Below are 27,159 nucleotides of genomic sequence, written 5' to 3'. Positions count from 1 at the left end.
TATAGCAGAGATCTATAAAGAGAATACATTCAAAGTCTATCCTTATGTATGATTAAAAGAAATAATATTCCCATCTGTCCACACTGAACCTTAATTTATTTTCCTTTGTCTCCTCCACCTCCCCTAACTTTTTTTTTTTAAATCTAACTTTTTCTCTAACTTTGAAATTTTGCTTAGCTCTTTTGTATCTTAAGATTCAGGGCCCAGTATACAGTAGTATTGATACATGATAATGCTTTCTGCTATTTTTTTAAATTTTGTGGGGGGAGGAAGTAATTAGGTTATTTACTCATTTGTTTATTTATTTATATGGAGGTACTGGGGATTGAACCCGGGACCTCGTGCATGCTAAGCACACGTTCTACCACTGAGCTATACCTCCCCGCTGTTTTTAGCACCCTCCTTAAATTGTATAGTCAGGGTTCCCTTTTTTTTCAAATGCATATTCTCCTTGCCTCCCTGACCCGGCAGGCTCTGGTTTATTAGATGAACAGGATTTTTCTCCTTTGCGAAAACATTTGGTTTTATGACTGCTCCAAAGGCTTTATTTTTTGTAAATATGCAGTGGTTTCACCTTTATTGTGAAGTTGGCCAGCCTACTTGATATGGAAATGAGTCTCACTGGTCTCTACTTCCCAGGGTCCCTTCTGGAACCCTTTTTATGAATAGGAATCACATGAACAAGCACTGTGGCTGTCTGTAAAGACGGCCTACACATGTTGGCCAAAACAATTTCACCCTTGACTTACTTCAAAACTGGCTGGTGGATACCATCTGGTCCCAGTGATTTATCTACTCCTGGTTTGTGATTAGATGCAGAGCATCGTGTTTACCACTATTTGATCTAGTACCTCTGACCTGGTGAGTTCAGTGTTCTGATTTGGGAATGTGAATCTCCTTACAAAACAAAGAATTCATTCAGTCTATCCACCTTCTCCTTTTTAGCTCTGTGACTGTGATTAAGTGGGTCCTCGGATGCTCTCAATGGCTTCCTCCCTTTGATAGAAAGAGCCTCTTACTCTGTTGGCTTTGCAATCTCTTGCAAGTTGCTCCTGCCTAATTTTTATTTGTTGTCTAATCTACTGTGCCTCTGGGGGCTTTTCTCTCTGCCCAGTCTGTGACTCATCAAAGTTACTTGCACTTCTTTTTACTCTGGCCTTTTAGCCATGCTGAAGGTTCTTTCCTCTCTCCCCAGCCCTCTGCTCAAAATCTAAGCACTTGGGAGCACTTAATCTGAAGTAACAGTAGGTAAAGGTCCCCGCCCTCTATTTTCAAACCAGTCTCCAGACATCTTGCAGGTTGTTTACTTTTTGAACTTTTTCTTCCTCAATAATGTCTGGTTTTGTCATAGCTTCTTACTCTAAAATGGGAAAAGCACGTGTAATGTGTTCTGAGTTCTCTTTTCCTCTCCCATCGCGTTGCTGAATTTCATAGTGCTTTGATCCCCATTACAGACTTGTTTATCCGGTACCTCGGTCCTAAGTTCTATATACTACTCAGGACCAAGGCCAGGGCATCCGAGGCCCCTCTTCTCCCCTCCCTCCCTGCACCACCCCCCACCCCCATAGAAACATTTGTTCAGGAAGCATTCGTTATCTCTCCATCTTGACAGGTAAGTATTATGTTGATGTATTTTCCTTTTCTCATTCATGTCCGTAAATCTTACACAAAATTGTAAGGAGGCAATGGAGGGAAATCTGTGGCACCAGTCTAAAACCTAGTAGAGGAAGACCTATTTGACAGAAATATTAGAGAAATAAAGAGAGTATAAGGAGGCGATCAGGTGATAAACTGACAGACGCTCTGAGGTCGATAGACTCTCATCAGCAACATCAAAACATCAGCACTTAAATGCATCACAATTGTGCAGGGAGCTGTCATTTCCATCTTTGTTCTCCCTTCCTTTGATGTGATAGGGAACAAACTCCCTTCATCTCAGGGTGTGTTTTTTTCCCCCCTGGTTTTGACACACATTTATCCTTAGATATTCTAAATTTCTGAATCATCCACCTTTATTTTATAGAATGTTCTTTGAACAAAAGGATTGGCTATTAGGAAAGAACTGATCATTTGCCAGGATAGTGCAGTGAACATAGTACCTACTCTCAGCACACATTTTTAAAGAAGATGTATATTTAAGTAAGTAAACAGGAGTGTCTTATTTCAATCTTTTGAATGGTATTCATGAGTGCAGGAGTTCTAGAATGCAAATGATTTTGTAGTTTATATGTGGAAATTTGGGGGCGTTGATGCAAAATTGATCCCTCAAAATGTTAGGCTGGACTATGTGAAATTGATGATGTTTCATATTTTTGGCCTGAAATAACGGCAACTTCATATGAATCAGCCTTTATTATTTTGTTTTTCATTAATCTCCAACACATAACAGAGCCATTTCAAAACTAAAGAAAAGATTCTCTAGCCTGTAATCCTGGAGTGATATTGCTATAGCCTGAATTGTTACCAAGGGACAGTTTGTGTTTTGGCTAAATAAAGCTAAATTGCCGGTGACTTCTGTAATTTTTAGAAATGATGCTTCCTAAGATGACTACTAGTAGTAGCAGTAAGTAGTAGTAGCAGTAATAGTGATAGTAGTGGTAGTAGTAATCACAACAGGAAAAGCACACTCTTCCTTTGATTAAATATAGCTGAACCCTGAGTCTTAGAAAGGACCCCCCTTCTGAGGAATATATAGTGATCCCTTGGGATGGGAGGGTTTGGTTCCAAGACACCCGCCCCCACCCCCACCCTGGGATCCCCAAATCCATAGGTGTTGTAGTTCCTTATAGAACCTAGCACATCCTCCCGTGTACTTTAAATCATCTCTAGATTACTTATAATACCTAATACAATGTCAGTGTCATGTGAATCGTTGCCTGGTATGCAACAAATTCAAGGTTTGCTTTTTGGGCCTTTCTGGAATTAAAAAAATTTTTTTTCTGTCCACAGTTGGTCAAGTCCACGAATGTGGAACCTGTGGATCCGGAGGGTTGACTGAATAGCATCTTCTGATGTCAGTAGTTATAATAATAGCTACTATTGAGTGAGGCACTATATACATTTAATGTTTGCAACAAATCTATGAAGCAGATTCTGTTTCTGTCTTTATTTGACTCAGAAGTAAAGAGACTGACCGGAAGTTGCACAGCTGGCTAGCAACAGAATTCAGCTCAAATTCAGGCCTGCTGAACTCCAAAGCTTTTATGCTTTCTGTATAACCTACTTCCTTAGCTCGAAGACTCAGAACAGGTACTATGTGTAGGAAGCTTTTGGGTCTTCTTTATTTATTGATTTTCCTGCTTGTTGTGACTTTATTCCTTTGTTTTATACTGAACGGGTCTGACTGAGGAACCTTGGTGATGCTGAATAAGCCAAAGCTCTTGGTTTTTAAAGAGCCCGAGCCTTCCTGTTCTAAGCTACTGGTGAGATAAAAAGAAGCTTGAGTTCTGTATGCTATTCCAGGGCCACCAAAGTTGTTAACGTAAGGGTTTTAACCAGTAACCTCAATGCATCACGATTTTTTTCTTAACATAGGCTCATTTTGTAATAATTCCTGACATAATTTCTGTTTATGTTTGTAGCCACAATTCACAGCAGCAGGGCAGTTCATCTCACGATAATGGAATGGTGCCTTTTTATGAGTACACCCACCCAGTCATTAGGCCAAATGGAGACTCAGACTTGTGTCACTGAGCACCTCTCAGAGTGTGTGTTTATGAAACTTGAGATTGAGCTACAATTCTCTTCCAAGCTTACTTAATTACAGTATCATCGCTCTATATGATTGAACTTATACATAGTAGAGTTAAACTTGGATTAGATTAATTGGTCTTTTCGTGTTGGGCCGTGTTCATTGTAATATGTTAAATATAGAAACACCCATGGGCAAAAACAAGTACCCCCCTCTCCCCCCGCCCCGGTCTCCTGGTTGAACTCATTCTAACTTAAGCAGTTCCTTTGCAAAACCCAGGGCTTATAAGACTGGACATTGAATTTTGCTTCAGCTTTTGAAATGGCTTTCCCCCTCCTGCACTGAAACTGATTCCACAGTGTGATTTAAAATCTTGCACCGTGGTAATGCACGTGCTCCTTTAACGTTGGATATAATTTGGGATTATGCCACCTTGACCCAGTGTTAAAACACAAGATTAGGTAGACTTTTTTCTTAAATGTGACCTTGCATGGTTTATGATCCTAGGAAAGACAAAAAGAACAAAGTGAGCTATTCTGTTCTTTCTTTCATACGTCTAGTCACCAGTACCCACTTAAGTACACTAAAATGTTTACTAATTCAGACAGATGAGCACAGCACTGCCACGTGTTATCTTTAAAACAAGATGGACGTGTAATGTCAATTGCCGTTTGTTCTCATCCTGAACAGTTTAAAAAATTGCCTCTTGTGGGTCCCTGTGGCATCTGCAAAAACTAGGAGCTTGTGCACAGATACGTGTGTCTGCAAGGAGAAGGTTCCTTTAATTTTTATTTTCCTTTGAAGTACCTTTAAGTATATTCTTAAAATATATTCTGAACCACATACCATTATTCGTTTTCCACATAGGAGAAAACAGCTTCAAGGAGAGGAGCTGAAAACAAGTATATTAAAGTGACTTATTCTTTTCTGGCAGAAGGTCCTGGTATGAAATAGGGTCCTTGAGTCTTCCAAAGGAGGCTGTATTTATTGCCCGTCTTTTCTAAGAAGGGCCATTTTAGTAATTTTTGCTATCACATCAAAGACTTTTCACAATAATTATAGTCAATAATTGCAGTAGTAATGCTGTGTGCCATCTGCAGGCTTTGTGTAATGGAAACTAGAGAGAAAAACAGGTCCCTCTGCTTGACGGGAGTTACTGTGAACTTGAGGCCCTGGTGCCAGGTTGCCACTAGCATCGGCTTTGGGTGGCCCTCCTACTGCTCAGCCCTGGGTCATATACCATCTTCCTTTTCTTTCTCTTTCCCTGGGCCCGTTTCTCTTCAGTTCTCTCTCTCTCTCCCCGCTATCCCTTAGTGGCTGCAGTCCTGAACTTCCCCAGCCCCCTTGGTTGATGCTCATTGTAAAGTAACGGATGGCTCTTGATGATGGGTCACATTCTGGGACTGGAGAAGTAATCGGAACTTTCTTGGGTTCAGATATTTGACCAAATCGGTGCTTTATGAGTAGTTGGCCCATGACCCAAAAGATTTATGAAAGGCAAGTTGAATACTGAAATAATGAAACAGGTACCTACTTCCCTGTTGCTCCAGGTCAGGGAAAACTGTCTGATTCATTTAATTTGTGGACATCAGGTCTCCAGCTTATCTCTTGGCCAGATTCTGATGCTCTGGTACCTCTCTTAGGTCTCGTGACAGACAGCACCATTCTTTAGTGACTCCAACATCCTCCCTATCTGTCTTCTTAGAGGCTCAAATGAGAATGGCCTCTCTCCTTTCATCCCTACCCAAAGCAAAAATGGTAACAGACAACCCCTTTATTCTTGGTTATCTGACAGTTCTGCAGTAAAGAGTCAGGCTGCCTCCAATGCACTAGTTACTTTATGAAACATTCCTCTCCATCTCTGTGGCCCTGGGGTGACTAAGAGGACTCTGATCTGGCAGGCCTGTATCTGAGGATAGTCAAGAATTGAATAGGCCTGTAGGGACTTGAATGCGGAACAAATGACTGGTTTCTCTTTTCCTTGTCACTCGCTGGCAAGAGCAATCACTTTTCCATCTTCTTCTGTAAGAAAGTAAATTTTTTGTGTGTCATAAATAAGTAATCACATTAATCCATTAATTTAGTGACCAAGATCTGCCCTTATTTTTCTCCTCTCTGTGATACTTGTAAGAAACCAGAGGAAAATGGTAGATGGCTGGCAGGACCGCCTAGCTGAAGAATTTCCTAATTAATACTTACATTTAACTTTAAGTCCCTTTTAATCGGAGTTTCAGAGCCCAGAACGAAACAGGGATTATGTCTAGCATGGTGGAGAGGAATTGTGTAGTATCTCAACTCCTTTGCTGTTTCGTGTGTCAGTCAGTTGAGGGCATAGAAACTCCTCCTGAGAGCTCAGCTGCAAAAAATTGAAGGGGGCAATGCCAGTGATTTATTGACTATTGGAATATAAGGTTAGGGAAACTCATCATCATGCGATCAGAGTTAGATTTAGAGACTTTAAAAAATCAAGGGAAACTCATCATCAAGCGATCAGAGTTAGATTTAGAGACTTTAAAAAATCAAAGCATGAAGATTGCCTGAGAGATGGGTTTTTTCATTAATTCAAGTGTTTAGTGACCTGATTTGTTTTACATATTTTATATATATATATATATTATTGAAGTATAGTCAGTTTACAGTGTTGTGTCAATTTCTGAGTGTACAGCACAATGTTTCAGTCATACATGAATATACATATATTCATTTTCATATTCTTTTTCACCATAAGCCACTACAAGATATTGAATATAGTTCTCTGTGCTATACAGTATGAACTTGTTTATAAGTTTTATATATATTAGTTAGTATCTGCAAATCTCATACTTCCAATTTATCCCTTCCCACCCCATTCCCCATCTGGTAAACATAAGTTCGTTTTCTGTGTCTGTGAGTCTGTTTCAGTTTTGTAAATAAGTTTTTTTTTTTTTGAAGATTCCACATCTAAGTGATATCATATGGTATTTTTCTTTCTCCTTCTGGCTTACTTCACTTAGAATGACAATCTCCAGGTCCATCCATGTTGCTGCAAATGGCATTATTTTATTATTTTTATGGCCGAGTAGTATTCTATTGTATAAGTATACCATAGCTTCTTTATCTGGTCATCTATTTATGAACATTTAGGTTGTTTCCATGTCTTGGCTATTGTAAATACTGCTGCTATGAACATTGGGGTGGAGGTGTCTTTTTGAAGTAGGGTTCCTTCTGGATATATGCCCAGGAGCGGGATTCCTGGGTCATATGGTAAATCTCTTCCCAGTCTTTTGAGGAATCTCCATACTGTTTTCCACAATGGCTGCACCAAACTGCATTCCCACCAGCAGTGTAGGAGGGTTCCCTTTTCTCCACAGCCTCTCCAGCATTTATCATTTGTGGACTTTTTAATGATGACCATTCTGACTGGTGTGAGGTGATCCCTCATTGTAGTTTTGATTGGCATTTCTCTGATAATTAGCGATAGTGAGCAATTTTTTCATGTGCCCATTGGCCATTTGTATATCTTCATTGGAGAATTGCTTGTTTGGGTCTTTTGCCCATTTTTGGATTGGGTTGTTTGTTTTTTTTATCATTAAGTTGCATGAGCTGTTTATATATTCTGGAAATTAAGCCCTTGTCAGTCTCATCTTTTGCAAATATTTCCTCCCATTCCATAGGTTGTCTTTTTGTTTTGCTGATTTGTTAAGCCAAATAGCTAAAGCATTTATGTGACATGTTTCTGCTTTGAGGATTGTGCTTTATTGACCAAGAAAGGCAGCAGAACTAGATCCCCAAGGACTTTGCTCATTGCGGGATTCTGCTTTGAGCCCAGGCTGATACCTTTAGTTTGGAATGACTCAAAAAATGGCCACCGCTAGATTATATTTATGTGAAACTCTCCCAGTTCATGCGAAGGTACCTCCTAAGGCACATCTGTTGAAGTCCCAATGTAAGAAGCATGGGTTGGGTGGGTCTGCCTGGGATAGTGTCACCTCTCCTGTCTTTTGAACTTGAGTTGTTTCAAGATCAGAGGGCCTCAGAGATCTTAGGGCAGAAGGTTGGGGATTGGAGAAATTCAGAATATACAGTAAGAGGGAGAGGGAACAGCCTATAGAGAACAATAAAATCCACGCCTGTTCATTTTGTAACTTTCAAGAGGGTTGTGACCAAGACGTTTTCATTTTCTGCACTGATGGATGACATCTAGCATGTAATAGGCACTGGATATATACTGCATTGAGCACCAGCAATTTTTTGTGTTGCCAAATTGGGTCAAAGGTTAGTTTGGAAGTGAATCAATTCTTTGATTTAGACTTGGGGAAAGTTTTAGGGTAGGGTTACATTCCCAGATAATCTCTTGCAGTAGACTGGCTAAAGTAACTGGTTGAAGTAACCTGTTGAAGTTGACTGGTTGAAGTAGTAAATACACTGGCTTTTTGAATCCTAATGGACAAATCAAATGCAATTAATCACCAGGTCTGCTCCTAAAGGAAAGATTCTGAAAAGTGAGATTGGGGAATTGAATGGTGCCAAGGAGCTAGTCAGTGGCCATTTGGAATAAATCCTGATCAGACCTGGGATGCCTCACTTAAAAAGGCAAACTGGTAGAATCTACAGTGAAGAGTGGGAACACTGAAAACTTAAGCAGACCCTTCTAGGAAGGGCAGCATCATTTCTATAAGGAGAATCTGTACTTGGCTAATGAGCTTGTGGTTTTCAAGGGACTAAAGCAGATGTAGACAAATGGAATCCAGTGAATGTGACCTACTTAGGCTTTCAAAAAGCTCTTCATGGGATTTCACAGCAAGCCAAGGAAAAATACAATAACTGGCATCGCCCCAGAATTGTGGGACTATTCCATCAGATATAATGATTGACTTCGAGATGCGAAGCAAAGGATAGGGATGAAGTCAAGTCTCTAGAGAGCGACATCAACAGTGGTATTCTCTCCAAAATTAGGCTGGAGACAAATTTTACTTAAAAACTACAGTAAATGACCTAGAAGAGGAAATGTACATTGAAAACTTGACTCTTATCAATAAAAGGTTTCCTAAAGGGGAATCAATTCTAGGGTCCATGCCTGCAGGGTGGCAGGCCCAGGCATTAGGGTACTAGATAGTGGTGAGGAGGAGCTTTTTTGAAGGTTGGAGAGACTCAGCCTTGTGAAGCGAGGACTCTGCCCTTTCTCCATCCGCCTGTGCTGAGGTTGAGAATTTTTCTTTCATGTTATAAAAATTAACCCCTGTTCAACTGTGGCCCGGGTGTGTGTCCATAGGAATGGAGCTTAATTCAGAGTCCTCAAATGCAGATCTGTTTTAGATCTGTAGTAAGCTGTAACTTAAACTGTGATCTTTAACAAGAATTTTGTGGAAGTGGATTTTAAGGGATGTAATTAAGTGCAAATATTAAAAATGTAAATGTTTCTTTCCCCCTCGGCGTCTCATTGATGCCTGGGTAGAGTTTTAAAATAATGGTTCGTGTCGCTTGAAATCTGATGTTAGAGAATCATTTTTCTTTATGTGAGGCTTTGCTATCACTTCATGTGAAAAAAGCTGTCTGCATAGCCATTTGGAGAAACGTCTTTGGGTGAATTCCTGATGAATGACTGGCTGTTGTTCTTCGGTATACTTTTCCTAGAAAGTATGTTTTCGGAAAACCTATTCTCACACTGTATGGAGGGAGGAATTTTACGTACGTCATGAAAGGGAGAGTAAAGTGAAAGTCAGGAGGGCTAGTCTTTTTCTTGCTACTCAAGCTGAAAAGAAGTATGAAAAAGGAGAAAATAATGTTGAAAATGTTCATGTCCCACATGACCCGTGAAATGTGTGTAAAATGAAAGGTGTTAATATTTGTATTAGAGCAAGTGTCTGGTGTCTGGCAGCCTCCCGACCCACCAGCTGTATTTTCTTCTACACTTGGAGTAAACTTGGTACCCAGCTGTTGACCCTTTCCCATCTTGCTGTGAAGCTTAAGTGGGGCAGGTTATCTGAGAATGGAGTCCCTGGGGGTTTCTTTAGAGATTATTAGGAAAGAATAAGGAAAATCGCTCCCTGTCAGAAGTCTGGTGTTGGGTCAGCCCCCTGGGAGGAGGAGGAAAGGAGTGTCTCCAGTATCTTTCTGAGGATGCCCTCCTCTGCTTTCCTGAGGTCTGATGTGATTGCCTGCAGGAGACTGCTCACAGGGGCCATCATGAGACTTCTGCACACTAGGGATGCAGAGAAAGGACACAGTGCCAATGGCCAGCATCCCCACCCCCACCCCATCCCGGGAATCCCTGTTTCCCTCTGAGCCTGGTCTATTTGCTATCTTAGATATGACCCTCCCAAAGCCTTGATCTACCAGGAATTAGAACACGTGGCTTGGATACATTGGTTCCAGAAGTACTGTTGGGCACCAAAGGGAAAAAAAAATGTCCTAGCCAATGGTGTTTCCTCTCTAGGCTAATTTTATTTGTGACTGAATATGTAGCAGGCATTTGGACTCAGGCATTCTATTAAGTTATGAGACTAGTGAAAATCACAATTGGTATTTGACAGAAACTCTCAAATGATGCTACTTGAGGTGTGCGTGTGACAGGAAAGATCTTTGTTAGTTATAAAGAGAGTAAGAGAGCTCCATCTTTTCCTGCCTGCCCCTAGCTATGCTACCCCTCCCCCCCTGCACCAAGGTCCCCAACACATTTCTGTGAGCCTTTTATTAGCACTGACTGCTTAGGTAGTACTTATTGGAGCCTCAGAATTCTTGAAGAGATTTGGGTTAATTGCCAGTATTATTATTCCTGTTGAGTCCTGGACCTTTGAGTGGTTGTGAATGTGCAAAATAGATGCAGTTGCTCTAGCTGCTCTAAAGTGATGGTAACATATGATCACAGTTTGCATTTTAGGCCATCTACTCAGTAGGTTGACGGACCTTACTTTAGGAAACCTTTGGTACAGTTAAACTGGGATTCTAAGATTGTAAGATAAAAACTTTGGTTCATAATTTGCTTATCATTATAAAGCAATAAAAAGCCCTGCTTGATTTCAATCTGCAGTGGATTTTAAAGCTGTTGCAAGCTCACTGAAATGAAGTATAGAGTTTTAAAGTAGCAACCCTAACTCTTCCAGCTACACAAAGTATTCTTAGGAAAATATAATAAAACTGATTTTCAAAATGTATGTGTTTCTGATTGGTCTTCTCTCCTACCTTGCAGGATTAGTGGACCTAAAAATAATTGGCAGTTAAGCCCTCTAGAGCTGTATTTTGGCAAGGTTTTGCAAAATGCTAACTAGCTGCATTTCTCCCACTGATTGGTAGGTGATCTCAAATCATACATCTGCATAATGACTTAATTTATGTGCTTTATTATTAAGCTTTAGGTCAAATGACTTCAGGCTTTGGATGTGCATAGCACATTACAGGCAGTAATTTCACTCCTTTTCGCAAGGGGAGGGGAGGGTGGATTAATGTATACATTCCCCCATCCCCCTGGGATTATTAAAAACCTTTAGAGATTTGCTTTCTTTGTTCCCATGAAGCAGAGCATTGTGTATTCCTCCTGGGGTTCTTAGGTAGCTTGGAGGGGCTGGAGTTACTCAGCAACCTGCGTTTTCACTCACTTTGTGGCTGCCTGAATTTAGATCTAAAAAGTGAACAGAAACTATTTCAGTAACTCTTTAGACCAATGGCAAGGAATTGTTTTACTTTCAGAACAAATAAAAATTAGGAAAAGAGTAAAGTAGCAATTGAGGGATTAGGAAAATTACCCCAGCAAATAATAGCTTAATGTAGCTCCCCAATATTTGAATTACATTAAGTATTTGATGTAATGTTGATGACAGCCCCCCCCCACATATTTACCCTTTTTTACTTTGAAAATTGAAGCTTGCTTTAAAAAAAACTTTATCTATCCCTATTATTAACATCATTCATTTGTGTGGTGCAATGTCACAATTGATAAACCAATACTGGTGCACTGCTGTTATAAGGACCGTATCTTACTCTGATTTCCTTAGTGTTTTTTTAAACTAACAGTTTCATTGAGATATGATTCATATCCCAAACAATTCACCCATTTAAAGTGTACAGAGGCTTTTAATATACTCACAGATGTGTGCATTTATCACCAATACAATTTTAGAACATTTTCATCATCACAGAAAGAATATCCTTTAGCTGTAACCCCTCCCTTACTTCTCATCCCCCCACCCTCCCCTCTCAGCCCTGGGCAACTACAAATCCACTTTCTGTCTCTAAATTGACCTATGCTGGATGTTTCGTATCAATGGCATCATACCATATGTGGACTTCTGTGAGTGACTTTCACTTAACATAGATTTTCAAGATTTAGCCATATTGGAACACATTTCAGAACTCCCTTCCTATGGCTGACTGATATTTCATTGTACGGACACACTGCATTTTGTTTATCCATCCATTGATGGACTTCGTTATAGGAATAAGGCTGCTGTGAATATTTACGTATACGTTTTTGTGTGATTTCCTTTGTTTTCCCCTAATGTCTTTTTCAGTTCCAGGATCCCAGCTAGGGTACCACATTATAATATCTCATCATCATGTCTCCTTAGGCTCCCAAGGCTTTGCTTTTGAAGGTGCTTTAGATAAAGTCTGTGCTTACTTGTCAAGAATTCCCTATCACTTGTGCGTGCCACTCAACTCCTAATTGATAAAGCTCTCCCTTCTGGCAATCTTTACTCCCCTAAATTCCATTGCCAATGAGAAATTTTCCTGACTTAGCTAGGAGAAAAAAGGGTGTGCTCTTCTGGCTCCTCTCCCTCACTTACTACAAGTCATCACAAAAGTCTCTTTATGGAGAACTTCAGTAGCTTATCCGAGTATAACAGATGCCCTTCGTTCTGGTCTTGGTTTTGTAATTGCACTCTATTCATAATGCTTCCTTCTTTACAGAGGGCTTCTCTAGGCTCCAGTGGGTAAGTGACTTGCCCAAGAGCCTCCAGTGCATCAGGTAGAGCTGGGACTCAGACTTGGACTCCTGACTCCCCAGATCAGTCTTACCCCTAGACTGCCATTAGCCGTGCAGAGCGAAAGACTCAAATGGTTGTCAAGTATTTGGAAGCTTTTAAATTCACTTCTTAAAAACCTGTCCTAAAGAACTAAGTTTTGTCTAAAACCCAAGTGAGGTACTCAGTTTCTGCGTGAAAGGCCATTGCAAAATCATAGCCTCCTACACTGGCAGTTTTCCTTAGTGCTTTCCAGTCTCTTCTTAAATGTCCCTCACTGCAGCCCTCACCCTTAGGGTGCCATTTGTGTCCCTGTTATTTACCAAAGGCATTTGGTTGCTTTATTGGTAAAATGAGGTGGGGTACAGAGAATGTCTGTCTTACAAATCATGCTGGTGCCAGCAAGCTGGGTTCCCTGCTCTGTGTCCCATAAAGTTTCTGGGTGTTGTTTCCTCCCTTTAGGACGCTGGTGGAGTAATCTCTAGAGATTTACTTTATCTCCTACAGGTAGGGAGCTAACCCCCTAGTGGTAACTACAAGTATTCCTGCATCACCATCTCCCCCAAAACTTGCGAGAATCCAGGGGACATCTTGGCTTCTAGATGGACTTCAAAATAAATTGTCTGAAAGAGACGTTAGCAAATGGTGTAAAATACAGTTAGAAGTAGTCAAGTGGATAGTAAATAAGCTGAGATCTGACCTGAGAACCTAATCACCATTTAGAACCTTTTCTATGGGAAGGTAGGTTCTGAGTAGCTGAAAATAAATGGGCATTGGCTGCACAGTGTTTGTACATCAGAGCCAGCCTTTGGTGAGAGGAGTAAATGAAATAAAATGAGAACGCCCAGTTCTCAGAGCCCTGTTAAAGGATGGAAGAGTTTCCTCATATTCAATGCTTGCTGCTTTAACCATTAATTTGAAGTGCTTAAGAGAAAAAAAAAAGGCCAGTACACACCCGGCAGGATTGAGCAGTAATTTATTGTGATTGTCTTTGTTCACTTTGAAAAGTAAGGCATTGATATTAAGACTAAAGAAATTACATAGAGCTGGTGTGATTGAACAAAGTTTGGCTCTTTCGAGTGATTTTTTTGTTGTTGTTGTTTGTTTTTAATGCCATAGAGTTAAGCTTTAAAAGCACGCTTCGTTGAGTCTCCTCCAAGCCTCCGAGGACAAGGCTAAAGGACCTTTATTCTTTTGAGGGCCACTGACCCACAAAGCAAAAACCTAATCAAGGGCCATGTACAAAAAGCAACTTAATTTAGGTGCTTCCTTAGAAATCCATAAAGCCGTCAATTCACCTGCTTTTAAAATTAAGAACAGGGAGCTCTCAACCAGTGTAACAAATAAAGAGTCCTTTGGTTTCATGTTATGTGCAGTTAAAAGAGGTGGAGTGGGGTGAGAGAGGACGGTATGAGTAGAGTAAAGAGAGTGGAAAGCAGATGGGAGAGCTCAGGGACTAGAAGAGGTACATGGAGAGGAGGCATTCCAGAGCAAGGGTCATGGAAGCAGGAGGTTGACTTAAGGAAGGAGAGGAGACAGATGATAGTCCTAGATCATAAGCTACTGTTGACTTGAGCTGTCGGATTAACTATGATTCTCAGCTCTTCTGTGGCTCTAATGCTTAAGCCTTTCATGTTATAAATCTTCAGGAATGGTGTGTATTGGAATCACCTAGGACCCTTAAAAAAAATGTGCCCCCTGCTCTCCACCCCCCGCAGTGGCTTTCGTCTACCTGTCCCACATTGGATTCTGTTGTCCCTGAGCTCAGTTCTTTCAGCCTAAAGAAAAACTTGAGATATCCTTCTTAGATGAGAAGTATATGGGAACACCAGGTACAGAACGGAGATCTCCAGAAAGAAAAAGCACTTCCCATTGACACGTAGCATTTTAGAAGCAGTCTCCAACAGACAAGACAGAATGTCTTTCCATAGCTACGTAGCCCTGGCTCCTAATAGAAACGGCTTCTGGGGTTAAAGTAGAAATATTAAAGGTTTTAAAATCAAGTGAATTTGAGTAGCTTGAGTTCTTCCCAGAGTGCAGAGCTCTAGTTTCATTTTCAAATGTTCCGAGACCTGTCCCCCTTTCCCTTTTTGTCCTTCTCATCTGCAGAAACTGGTTATGGCACTGAATCCCCAGTAGCCTAAGTGTGGCTGGGGATTGAATTCACAAATGTGTCTTGGACATGTGTGTCAGGTAGGGCTTTTGGCAAGAATGTCATATTACGTTTGCAAGTAACGCTTTTTAGAAATGCAGAAATTTTGTGGTACATTCAAGGCCTATATGGGTAAAAGTGGCCCACTGAAGTGGGCTTGTCTGTCCTGAGGGGAGGATGGCTCTGCCAGCAGAAACATTAGCCAAGGAGCTACCCTCTTGTCATCTTTTACACAGGCAAGCCTTTTGTCATTAGACAAAGTCTTCCTGGAAAGATCTCTCTAAAATGAAAGTAGACTCTTTTTTATTAGGTATTGCCAAAACAAAAATGTACTCCAATGTTCAGATATAAGCAGATCCCCTTAAGGTTGTGCAGAGGGCCCCTTGTGGCGTCTTCTTAAATGTAGAAAATTATCCTCTCCTGCTGTCTTTGAATTTTCTGGCTTTAGGCTGTGGATGTGTGTGTGTGTGTACATTAGAGGTGGGAAAAAGGGGTGCTTTTCCTTGGTCCTAGAAGCCTATTTTGATAGGATCCAATAAGTGACCCTTTAGTTTATTATATGTGTAAATCTTGTTAAGACCAGGTGAACATAGATTTTTCCCCCCAGATTCGTGAACTGTTCTGCCATGGGAATTCAATACATACTGCAGCTAGGTCTTTGGAGGGACTTGGAATTCACCGGCCTGTGATGAATTTTAGCCTGTGACAGTTTTAAAAAGCAGCTGCAGCTTTTCTGTAATTCACTTACATGGTTCTGTATGTCCTAAGTTGTCATTTGGAGCATTTCAGTTAATTTTCTGTGTGGGGGGTGTGTGTGATACGGACGATTTATACAGCGACAGCAAAGACTGTACTAGTGGGGTCCTTTGTATGATTTTGTGTTAAGTAAGATTGTGTTGGGGGAGACACTCAGCCCTGAAACCAGCCGACGACTGGCTATGTCTCCATTAATTATCTGTCCCAATACCAGCAGCTGCTGTGAACTTGTTAAGCCAGTGAAGAGGCGGTTTTGTTTTTGGTTGTAACAAAGGTGTTTCCAGAAAACGGAGCCTTAGCAAGCAAACCTTCTTCTTTCACTAATGAGATCTAAGATAGTCTGCAAGCTCACAGCTCTAAACTTTTTCATACAAGGCGTGCTGCGCCCCCCCCCCCCCACCTTTTTTTGTTAGAATTATCTGTTGACCAAGGGTTTCAGAAATGCCAAAAGAAGCTTTTAGCGGTTTCTGGGTGAGGAAGTTATTTGAAGATTGTTTCCCTTCTCTTCTTGAAATAGTCCTTTAATGCTGCATACCCGGTTTTTGTCTGGCAGTAACACTCTTCCCTACTTTTTAATAGGCCAAGAAGGAAGAGTGATCAGGAATATATATGTTATATAATTATTCGCATATGTGCTGTTGACAACCCTAGTGTTAGTCAAATACAGCGTCAATACAATGTCATCTGAAATATGCCCCCTCCCCAAAGCTACTTTGGTATCTAGCTGAGGGGGAGACTTATTTCCTATAAGCACACACAGCCAAGAAACAGCAGTGGCCAGCTCACGACCCATTTCATTCCCATGACTAGTGTTGTTAAAAAGGATTTGCTCTTCGTTCTTCTTCCCTTGACCTACTGTACACGTTTACCACTGAGGCTCCTATGTCTTCAGTATACTCCATCCTGAGTTCCTGAGGTCTTGGTTCTTTGTAGACCCCCTTTGTCTCACATGGAGCATGCACAGCAATAGCAGAAGGAACAGTGAAGCTGAATCCTTGTGAACATCTGTACAAAATTATCCAAGGGCACCTGTACTGCACCTATCACTGTTGGAGTGGCTGAAGTGATGTTACCCAGTGGGGCTGATTTTTTGAGGGCATCATGTCTCTTGGTCACTGTAAGGGAGAGATATGGTCTGTTCCAAGCACAATTTTTGTTCTGTGACGGGAGGAACAGGGCATGGGTGAAGTTCAGGATTTATAAAAAGAAGCTGTCCAAACTCACACATCCAGACTGTATATAGTTGGTGTAGGGGAGGGAAATAGTTTGTGCTTTGAACTGCTGCGGGGTGAATGTGTCTTTGACATTTGTCTTGACCCTTAAGGCTCCATCACTACATAAAGATTACATCTACTGGAAGCCATTAGTCTATACTGGGATGAGTGGCGACGCCACACACAATCATAGGGTCAATACTATAGTGTCTAACATCTGTACATAAGACACTGGACAAGAGAGTCTTTTTGTTTTTAATTTAATTAGAAAAATTTTGGTGGAGGAGAGGTAATTAGGTTTGTTTGTATTTTTAATGGAGGTACTGGGGATTGAACCCATAATCTCGTGCGCATGCTAAGCTCGCACTCTGCTTCTGTGCTATATGTACCCCACCCCTGAGAAAAATCTTAAAACTGAGAATCATTGAACATCACCCTTTGTGACCCAGTGTGAACGTCATTGTTTCCTCTTGGCTGACAACCCCTTAAAATGCACGTATCCCTTTGCTTTCCCACATCTGCTCCTCATGTATTTGCTCAGTTTTTGGTTGTTGCCACATATTTTATAAACTCTTCTTCATTAAGGATGCCCCCTCTGAGTGTGAGCCCCCCACGCTAGCCGAACAATGCCTCATTTACGCGACATGCATAGCAGTTAGCATCCACTGTCAAAGAATTTATGAGAGTCTTGGGTTGATATTGAATGATACTCCCTTTACTGGCCACACGGATTTTCCTCTGCTGTAATCTTCCTCATTGGAAGGTTCTTTTATCTCATGGAGGTGGCTTTATTTTATTTTTCCAAGAAGGGCCTCAATAGTTTTAGCTTAATGAAACTATTCTGGTACACACGAGGCCTGGGCCTTCGCAGGAATCTCATGGACAGAAATAAAGCCAAGCATGTGCACCTAAATCAAACTCATCCCTCTTGGACTTGATGAGTGATGATGGAGACTGATTGGCCTACATTTTATCTTCCAGGTGATCATCTGAAGATCTGTCCCCAGGATTATACCTGCTGCTCTCAAGAGATGGAGGAGAAGTACAGCCTGCAAAGTAAAGATGATTTCAAAAGTGTGGTCAGCGAACAGTGCAATCATTTGCAAGCTGTCTTTGCTTCCCGTTATAAGAAGTTTGATGGTATGTATTGGAACCCTGGTCAGCTTACATATTTGCTTTGCTCTTGAATTTGTTTTATACCTTTGAGTCAAGTCACATTTATTAGCTGACAGTGAAGTCACTGATGATCGCTCCTTTCTTCTCTCTGCGCTTAAGTTTTCTCCCAAGATCTTCTCCTTGTTGGATCCCAGGGGCAAGTTAGCCTTCCAGCTTTATTGCTAGAATCCTTCCAGATCCACGAGGATCTGTATGGTATGGTAGCCATTATGGAAATATGGTCACCAGGAGCCAAAAAATAGATTAAAGAAGTTTAATTTAAATGCTTTCATTTATTTTCTTGGGTGAACACAGAATAGTGTTGTTGACGCAAGTCACTTAAGAAAAAATCTCCCTAATAAAAAGCAGGCCTCTAAAAACTTAGACTCATCATAGAGATTCGGCACATGCTGGACTTCAAATGCAGTTTCAAAATGGATCCCCCAAAGACAATCCAAATTTCTTGAAGCTCTGTAGAACACAGGCAGGATTAAAGCTCAGTTCTTGAGTTTCCATGCAGCATGGACCCAGAAGTAGCACCTACCCTGTGGAGTCTTCCTGAAGCTGGGCCCCAGCCCCAGCCTCATTTGAGTCCATCCTTGGAAGGCCACGACCAAATCCAATTCAATCCCCGGTGCCAAACACGGATTCTCTCTTTTCACGCACACTCTCTTTTCAGAGTGATGACATAGCCAGCGTGAGCCAAGTGAGAGGCACTTCAGGCATCCCTGAAGCCAAGTAACAGATAACAGACTTTAAAAACTGGAATCTGTGGTCCAAAACACCTCTGAGTCTTTTTTTTTTTTTTCCTGGTGCTGTTCACTCAGTTTGAAGATTGTTATGAAGTAGATTTAATTTTAATAGGAATGATTTCCTTTGTGCCTGTCTTAAAGGCCATTCTAATTACATAGTACCTTTGAAGCGTGCTTTTCTTGACATTCTGTGTGGGGAAGACGTACAAGGCAAATTCGCGAGATGTGAAATGTCTTTGAGTCTTTCTGCAAAGGGCTCATTACCATGGTGAAAAGTTGGACTAAATTAGATTTGATAGAGCTGATAAGGCAGTCCCTAGCTAAAGAACAGGTTGTATTTCCAATGTTAGCTTTGAGATTTGTTATTTGAAACTTATAACTGATTTAATAAGCATGGGTAGGTTCCTAGGCCAGACGACGAAAGCATAATTTCATTTGTAATGTAGTCAAACTAAAATGTTTGTGTCCTGTGCCATTTATTGTGCTATTTTCCCCCAACACTGTGTATGCAAAGTTGTGTTAGTCTTAATTTTATCTCCTTTCCCTGGATGGATGGAAGTAACTTATGTATCTAGAAGTCCTGTTTATTATCCCATACTTCCCCAACGCACAGGCTGTAACAGTGAAGAATATTTAACAATATGTTAACACCACGTGAAGATGAGTGTTATTGGCAAAAGACACCATCAGACCACCTCTGTCTCGTGGCCACTAAATTATCAGGATGATTACTGGAAAGAATGGTATTGTTCTTTGGACTATGGCCTTTCTCATCCAAGATGGTAGCTGAAGCAGTTTCTTTTCTTTGAGGAGAAAACTTAGAAAGATAATCAGATGGTCATCTTTGAAAACTTCAGAAGCAGGTACTGAAAAATTACCACTTGGGGGTTTGGTAATGGCATTTAGAAGGAAAAATTTGCTGCAGCTCTTTGGAAATGGCTAGCCTATTGGTAGCATGATGGAGTGAAGATAAGGCTAGTTCCAAGGTCACCACCTCCAAGCCACCCCATTTCTTGTTAGACGTGTCTCCTCCTGGTGTGGAGTCCATAGACGTGAGTGACTTTCTGTTCTTTCTCCTTCTCTTTCCCCATGGTTTTATAGTCCTTCTTGTATGACTGCAATGTGTAGTTTTTAAAAAACCATACAGAGAAAGTTTATCAGTAAGTGTTAACATATGTTTTTTTTGAAAAGGACTGAAAAAATTTCCTTTGCCCTCCCCTACCAGGCTTCACATTCAATAAATCTGTTTAACACTGTTTCTTTATCAGTTTGAAAACTGGTCATGAAAAAGGGTTACGAAACTCCAGTTTGTTTCTTCTGACTTCAAATTAAAATATGGCATTGACAAGACAGGTAGTGAGCATAGACTGAAATTTTTTTTGAAGGAGTAGTAGCTGAGATGTCTTTGGTCTGGAGCTCAGAACAGAACTGGGATACTTTGTGTATTTCCTCCAAGTCAGGTTTTCAGAGACAATGAACTGCTTTATATGGTAAAACTTAAGTTGACTGGTGTCCAACAAACCATAGTTCTCCAGTGGGTGCTGAATTTATTGATTTTTTTTTTTTTAAGGTTGGCAACTATGACCTGCCAATACTGCACAAGGCCTAGAGAGGATGTTAAGTGAAATGGTATAGGGGCTGTGGTGGTTCTCAGAAATCCAGAGTGGGGATGCTTTGATCGAAGAATTGTCCAAGCCTTTGTAAAAGCCAAACCCTGGGTTACTGATGTGAATGGAAGAGAGGAAGTTGGTTGGCAGAGTACCAAGATGGCACCTGAAGACCCAAAATAGGGGCAGCAAGGTGGCCCAAAGAAGGCTGGGGATGAGGACTGAGGAGATAGCAAGGGACACGTGGGGACATAGGCGATCAGACAACCTCAGAGGAACATCTTCGGCTGTCCCCAGGCTTAACCGTATACACGTGAAGTGGTGCTGCTGACCTCAAGCAACTTCCTCGGTCATCAAAACTTCAGTCATGTTTATGAGATACCCCTTCTTTCTAAGGCAGGAACACTTTTTTTTTTTTATAAACTTGCAGATAAAAGTAAGGTTTAGAGGCTTTTAGGGGATTAGCTTTCCTTTAAGTAGAAATCATCCTATTATGCGGCCGCACTGAGCTGTGGTCAGAGTTTGAACACCAGCTCTGCTCCGTAGTCCCCTTGTTTCTAAGTCCATTTTTGTTCTGCATGTTTGACTTTTTACTGCTTGCACATACAAAGAGAATATACAGTGTATAAGGCGGTTTTTAAGTTGTAAGCTGCATGCGTGCGTATGTTTTCAGACCTGGCTGACCTACAGAAGAACTTTAAGCAGCACGTCCCTCCCCTGCTCCCCCAATCTCAGAAGTCCCATATTTTAAACCTGTACCCCTGAGTTTAAGGACTCACCTCTTTATTTTCCTACACTATAATCTTTATCTACTCTTTACCTTAGAATATTCAATACCAGAAATCTCCCATTCTAGGCTAGAGACAGACAGCCAGAAAATGGTAGTGACAGTGCTAGCTGCTCCCCCTCTTGGCCAGTTTTGGGAATTTTTCTTTTTTCTTTTCTTTCTTTTCTTTTCTTTTTCTTTTTCTTTTTTCTTTTTTTTTTTTTTTTTTTTTTTTTTTGAAGTAGAGCTGCTAATTAACATAGCTGAATCCGTTGTCTCATGAATGTGCTAATCAGATACTTACTTCAGGGGGCTTTGAAAGACTTGCTTGGCAAAGGGAATAGAAATAATGGAAGTGGGGCATAATCCGTGTTTGGGGACCACAACATAAAGACCCACCCCAAAATGTCGCATTTTGTGAGAGGCTAGTTGTTTTTGAAAGAAGCATAGCTAAATCAAACAACGCAAATAGATTAAGAAGATTAGAGGTGCCGAGTTATAGTTCTGAATTACACAGTGAAAATGATGTTAACAACTACAAAGGTGTATTATTGCCTACAGACTCCCCGAATCAAATTATTTGCCAGATATTTTGCATTTTAAAAGAAAATTTAAGGATAAAGATGTTGTCTGATGCCTGTCCGTTGGGAAAACTTTTAATTTGCGGTTTAGGGAGCAAATGTAGCAACTTTGGGCAGGAGGCAGAGTCCACGGAATTGTCAGCCTGGTTCTGCTGTGAACCCAGTGTGACCTGGGGCAATTAACTGGTCTCAGTTTTCCCATCCATAAAATGAAGGGGTTGAGCTTGATGCTCTGTAAAGACCCTTTCAATTCTACAAATTCTGTGAATCTTCTAAACATGTGACTAGACCAGCTGCTTCAGTGAAAGGTCTTACAAGATGTTAATTAGCCGTCTGCATGGTACCCTCTATTTCCCTTCTATCATTTCTTAACTCTCCGCTACTTTCCCCAGGTCTTTGAAAACCCTCCCATGAGCCCGAAGCTTGTTAACTCGAATAATAGTAGAAATGTTCTGAATTAGCTTAAAACGCACATAAAAGAAATAATTGTCTGTCCCATCTTTCTGAAGAGTGCTTCATGCCCTGCCTTTGTGAAATGATAGAAAACAAGGGGGTTTGAGAGCTTAAGGGAAGGGTGGCCACTCTTCAGATGTAGCCAAATCTGTGTTTTAATCACTGACTAAAACTTTTCCACGGTTCATCCTGACCATTACTTTATTAGGCCAGTAGGGAAACCAGTGTGGATGCTCAGTGAATTGAAAGCATTAGAATTCACGTGCCTATGAAAGACAAATAGAGCCAACTAAGCTTCATGGCCATTAGCTAAGCTGAAATTTCTGGAATTTTCCTGACCCCTGCCCGTAAGTATTTTTCAACTACATGCTTTTATTATTGTCCTTTGCATGGCTAGACTGACTTACTAATGAACTCCTGGGAGGTTTTTTAACATTAAAAAAAAAAGTCTTAAACATCCTCAAAATAAATGTGTCATAGAAATGTATAAAATACATATAACAGAGGATTGATTTTGACCCTTACCTCAGATTTCATTCATTAAGACATCTTTGTAAAATTTGTTGCTTTTAAAAAAAAAAAACCTTCTATAGCTCAGCAAGTAGGCAGAATGAGTAGCCACGACAGTACAGAGAAAGCCACGAGGCCTCTGGCCTTCCCGCAAATGCAGTGTTCCTTCCAGATCATACCACGGGTCTTCGATTTGGTTGGAAAGTGTGGCTAGTCTGTGTTTTACAGTTTCATTTCCTGCTTTTTTTTTCCATGAAAAGGAGATGAAAATGCTGGATATTTTGGGTAATTCTTTGATAATCTCTCTATGAAACGATGAGAGTGAGCCCCCGCCAGCTTACTGGAATCAAATCGAGAGCTCAGACTACACACATGCATGGCTGTATTGATGGTTTTCTGCCGTTTAAGTTGTTACCTCAAGTGTGACCGGTTGTGGCTCTGGCGCGGGCTAGCTCATCGGACTGAAGATGCTTGTGAGGGCCCCAGGGAGCCCGGAGCACGTTCACTGTTGGCCCCTGCTCTTCACTTGGACTTCAGAAGAAGGCCAGGTGTCAGCAGGAAGCAGGCGATCTGCTTGGAGGCGAGTAAACACATGGAAGAGCTTCAGCTGAACTGCCTTTATCTACTGTGTTGGCGTGTTGCGCTTTGAGCCTGGCGGTTTAGAGCCTTGTTCATCACTTCTGCTCACCCTTTTCCGTGCTCCTGCCTGTCCAGGCAAACAAAAGGGCTTACTTGATCTAGCCGGGACTCCAACTGATAGACTGAGAGAATTCCCAAGCCGTTCAGGCCTTCCTTGGTCATCATCCTGGCCCATCTCCATCACCCCCTCTCTTGAAAGGGTTGGCAGAGCAGTCAAAACTCTTGTAATAACTATGACTTCAGCAGGGGGAGGGTGCTGCCTCAGCACACCTTTTCTGGAGGTCCGTTTGGCAATGTATCTGAAGTTTGGAATAGGTTCATACCCTTTGATTCAATAGTTCTAGTCCTAGGTACCTTTCTTTCTCAAGGAAAGAGATCTGCATACAGATTTATGTACTGGGATGTTCATCTCAGCATTATGTATAAGAATCTACAATAGGAAATCAGCCTAAATGCCTCATGATTGATTACCTTATGATCGGTCCATATGGTGATATAGTAGGCGATTGTTAAAAATGTTTCCAAACACCTTAGTCATATAGGAAAAGCTAACCGTACAGTGGTACATGAAAACAGAGTATAAATACAGTATGATCTCAACCATGTGACAATATCTATCTTAATAGAAAAAGACTGGAAAGAAATTCAGTAAAGCTTCGTTGTTCTCTCTTAATCATGGGATTCTGGGTAGTTTGGATTCATACCTTTCCATATTTTTCAAGTTACTACAATTTGAAAGGAAGACTTAATAGGAAAAAAATGTATCTTTATGAAAAATGTAAGAACTGCTTTGGTGGTGGTTTACGTTTGGTGTTTTTGTTTTTTTGATTTTTTGTAAGTATCACAGTGCTCACTGCAGACAATTTGGAAGAGGTAGAAAAGTGCATCAAAGCCTCCAGCATTTCAGTTGAATGAATAGAATAAAAGGGAAATAAGTCAATTTTGAAAACATGAGGTATATTATTTTTCTGATTATAAAATATCACTGAAAAATTGGCATGAACAAAAATTGAGAAGCATATTGAAAAAATAATCATGCCGGGTCTCCAACACCCAACCATCACCATTGTATTTACCTCACCTTTTTTTGGTTCAGGTAGATAACACATACTCCATACGTACAAATTGGAATCATAACTGATGATGCTGTTTTGTGTCCTGATTTTTCTCTTGCTATTAGATCATGAGCAGAGAGGCTGCACTGTAAGGTTGGTATATGAGGCTATATCATAGATCCACTGAGGGGTTAGTTTGTGGAACACTTGGGATGGCCCTCCCCACCCCCCATTGCTTACTCACCCAAGCCCCCATCCGTCTGGGCACTTTCCAATGAGAAGGGGTGCAGATGTGCTTCAAGTGACTTAGCTAGCTGGTGTTGGGAGTTAGTAGAAATGGAATGAGGTCCAGTGGAAGGGACCTTCCAGTCCTGAGCCAGTGTCCCTGGCCATGTTCGCAGGGAGAAACATGAGGAGCTTTTGCATTGAAAATGAATTAACTAATAAAAGTAACCTTGGGAAGAAAGGGCTGCTCCTACTTTGGCCGGGTCCCGAGCCCTTTTTCATATGTTAACAGCCCCTAGTAAGTGCCACGCCTGTCGTCCTAGGAGAGGTCTATTGTTGTGCTACATTTGACGAACATCAGTCAAGTACATGCCCTTTTAAAACATGGTGCCCCAGCAGGCACTCCCGAGGAGTGAGATTTTGCCAAGCTAGAGGAAAGTGCCTGTTCAAAACTTACACAGACTTTACCCAAAATCTGAGACCCGAGGAGGAGGTAGTCATAAACCAAAGTTGCGGTTTGGTTTCGGTCAGTTAGAGGCTTGCTTAAATTTCCTTTTCTCCTTACATCTGTAGATGTTTCTGTGAGCTGTTCTTCATCAAATTCTTGATCTGGGGTGAGAGAATGGATGGGTATAACTCTTAACAGAGTTTTAACAGTGTGAGAAGTATGATTTGTAGCATTTGCAAGGAGGCTTCTTTGTTAGGAATTTTGTTGATGTGGTAATTGAACATTTGCACGCCACCCCAGGGCTGTGAAATACAGCCTTTACAGTAAAGAGGAAATGAATCTTTATATGTAAAAGGCAGCTTCCTAATAATATAAATACAAGGTGGTAATTTATAGCACCAAGCAAATGGACTGAATAGAAAGGGCTCCCAATCTCTTCAGGTCACAGGTCAATTCTAGAATGCATTCTAGCTCATTAATCAATAGCCGGTCGATTGTTTATAAAGCAGTAACTAATGGCATTTAATAGCAGAACTGAGGGCCTTTTTGACCTGTTTCAAGAATTTTGAATGTTTATTTGATGCAAGACAAGTGGCTGGGAAAAGAAGGTCCAGAAGTACATGGTGTTCTTTTTTTAAAAGACAGGATATTTACATAGAAAACTTTTATATGGAAAAGTTTTGCCTTTTCACTCTAGTTTTTTCCCATGTTAAATTGGTACTACTGACATTAAGAATGATCACATTTTAGCGCTGGAAAATACTCGCTGTCTCCCTGTCTCTTAGCTCAAACCTTGCACTGAGCTGACTTCTGGCGAAGAAGGTAGTATGTCCATGAAACACAGGGCGAGGGCAGGGCAGTGCCCTGCGGCTTAATTCTTAATTTTCCTTTCCCTAATTCTTTGCCTTGATCTTTTTAAATACATGTGCTGTGTATGATACTCTCCTTTAATATCATGTAAAATCTCTTCCCTGGCTTGAGGTTTCTCTATTTCATGGTTTTCACTCAGGGGTCGCTCCACCCTCGTAGATGTCTGGGACATTTCACGGCCTTGGAAGTTAGCTCCATGGACTATTTCCTTTGGATAAACTGCTCCCAGGTTTATAAGGCCTCGGGTCTCGGGTCTTCTTACCCAATCTCCAGCAGCTTGGGCCTAATTTATGTTCCCCCAGATGGATAATATATGACTCTGCCAGGAAAGATAAAAACCAGCCTTGGAAGATTTTTTTTTTTTAATGACTGTAGACCTAAAGAAGCTCTGAAGGTGGCAATAACATCTCACATATTATGAATAGTGTCCATTTATTGGGCATTTGTTGAGTGCCAGGCATTATTCATATGAGGTGAGCAGTAGTAGCCCCATTTAATGGATGGAGCAACAGAGTCTCACATCTTCTGGCCAGTCAAGGTCACCCAGCTCATAAATGAGACATCCCATGCTTTTCCCACTGTGTCATGCTGTGTCACTTAGATCCTGGTGTGTTACGGTGTCTATTTCCATTCCTATGTTCAGTGATTGTTCATGAGCCCTAGCAGTAGCACCGGGTTGCTCGATCCTATTAAACATAAATCCTTAAGCCCCCAAACTGAAAATTGAAGAAGTAAATCCTGATCACAGACACCATATTTCAAATGCTCATCAACTGTCTCCTCTCTGACTCTTCTTTCAAGACACCAATAGCGTCAACTTAAAACAGACTCCCTGAGCAGCAGTTTTCATGAATACAGGCAGTTGCTGCAAGGGAGATCTAATTTCCAATTAACTCAGCTTCTGATCGTTGGGGAGCTCTGGTTTACACCGCAGCTGGCCGCTTCTCTCTTAGCCATCAAGTGTCTTATCATTGGCTTCAGGCGTAATGTTTATTTAGGGATGATTGCTAGATGTGTCAGGCCTACACAGTTTTTCTTCAGCAGTTATGGTCTGAATCTGAGTTCTGAATAATGGGGCAAAAAGTGGAGATGAGCATTGATTAATGAAGTTGCGATTGGTGGCTGGAGACCAGGTCTTGAATGTCTCATTTGTGTTCTGTTCTCCATTGTAGAGGGGAATGTCATGGGAGGAAAAAGGGGCATGGGGATGTGAAGGAATTACACAAAAACATATCAGAGCTGTGCCTTTGATAAGAGGAACAGATGCAAAAGGTCCTCCCCCCCCCCCAACCTTTTTTTTTTTTTCCCTTACAGCCAATTACTATGCTTCGGTTGATACTGTATCTCAG

General features: G+C 41.1%; 1 protein-coding gene across 1 annotated transcript in view; it reads left to right on the top strand.

Annotated features, from left to right (window-relative positions):
- GPC4 (glypican 4) overlaps positions 1-27,159 on the top strand; it is a 100,772-nt gene that overhangs the window by 49,947 nt on the left and 23,666 nt on the right. Inside the window, exon 2 of the mRNA XM_074358839.1 lies at positions 17,731-17,889. Coding sequence (XP_074214940.1) covers positions 17,731-17,889 — 159 coding nt within the window. The remainder of the gene's footprint in view (positions 1-17,730; positions 17,890-27,159) is intronic.

This window comes from Camelus bactrianus, chromosome X (genome assembly GCF_048773025.1).
Source record: "Camelus bactrianus isolate YW-2024 breed Bactrian camel chromosome X, ASM4877302v1, whole genome shotgun sequence".
NCBI lineage: Eukaryota > Metazoa > Chordata > Mammalia > Artiodactyla > Camelidae > Camelus > Camelus bactrianus.
Note: the sequence above shows the minus strand (reverse complement) of the source record. Positions and strands in the feature narration are given on the sequence as shown.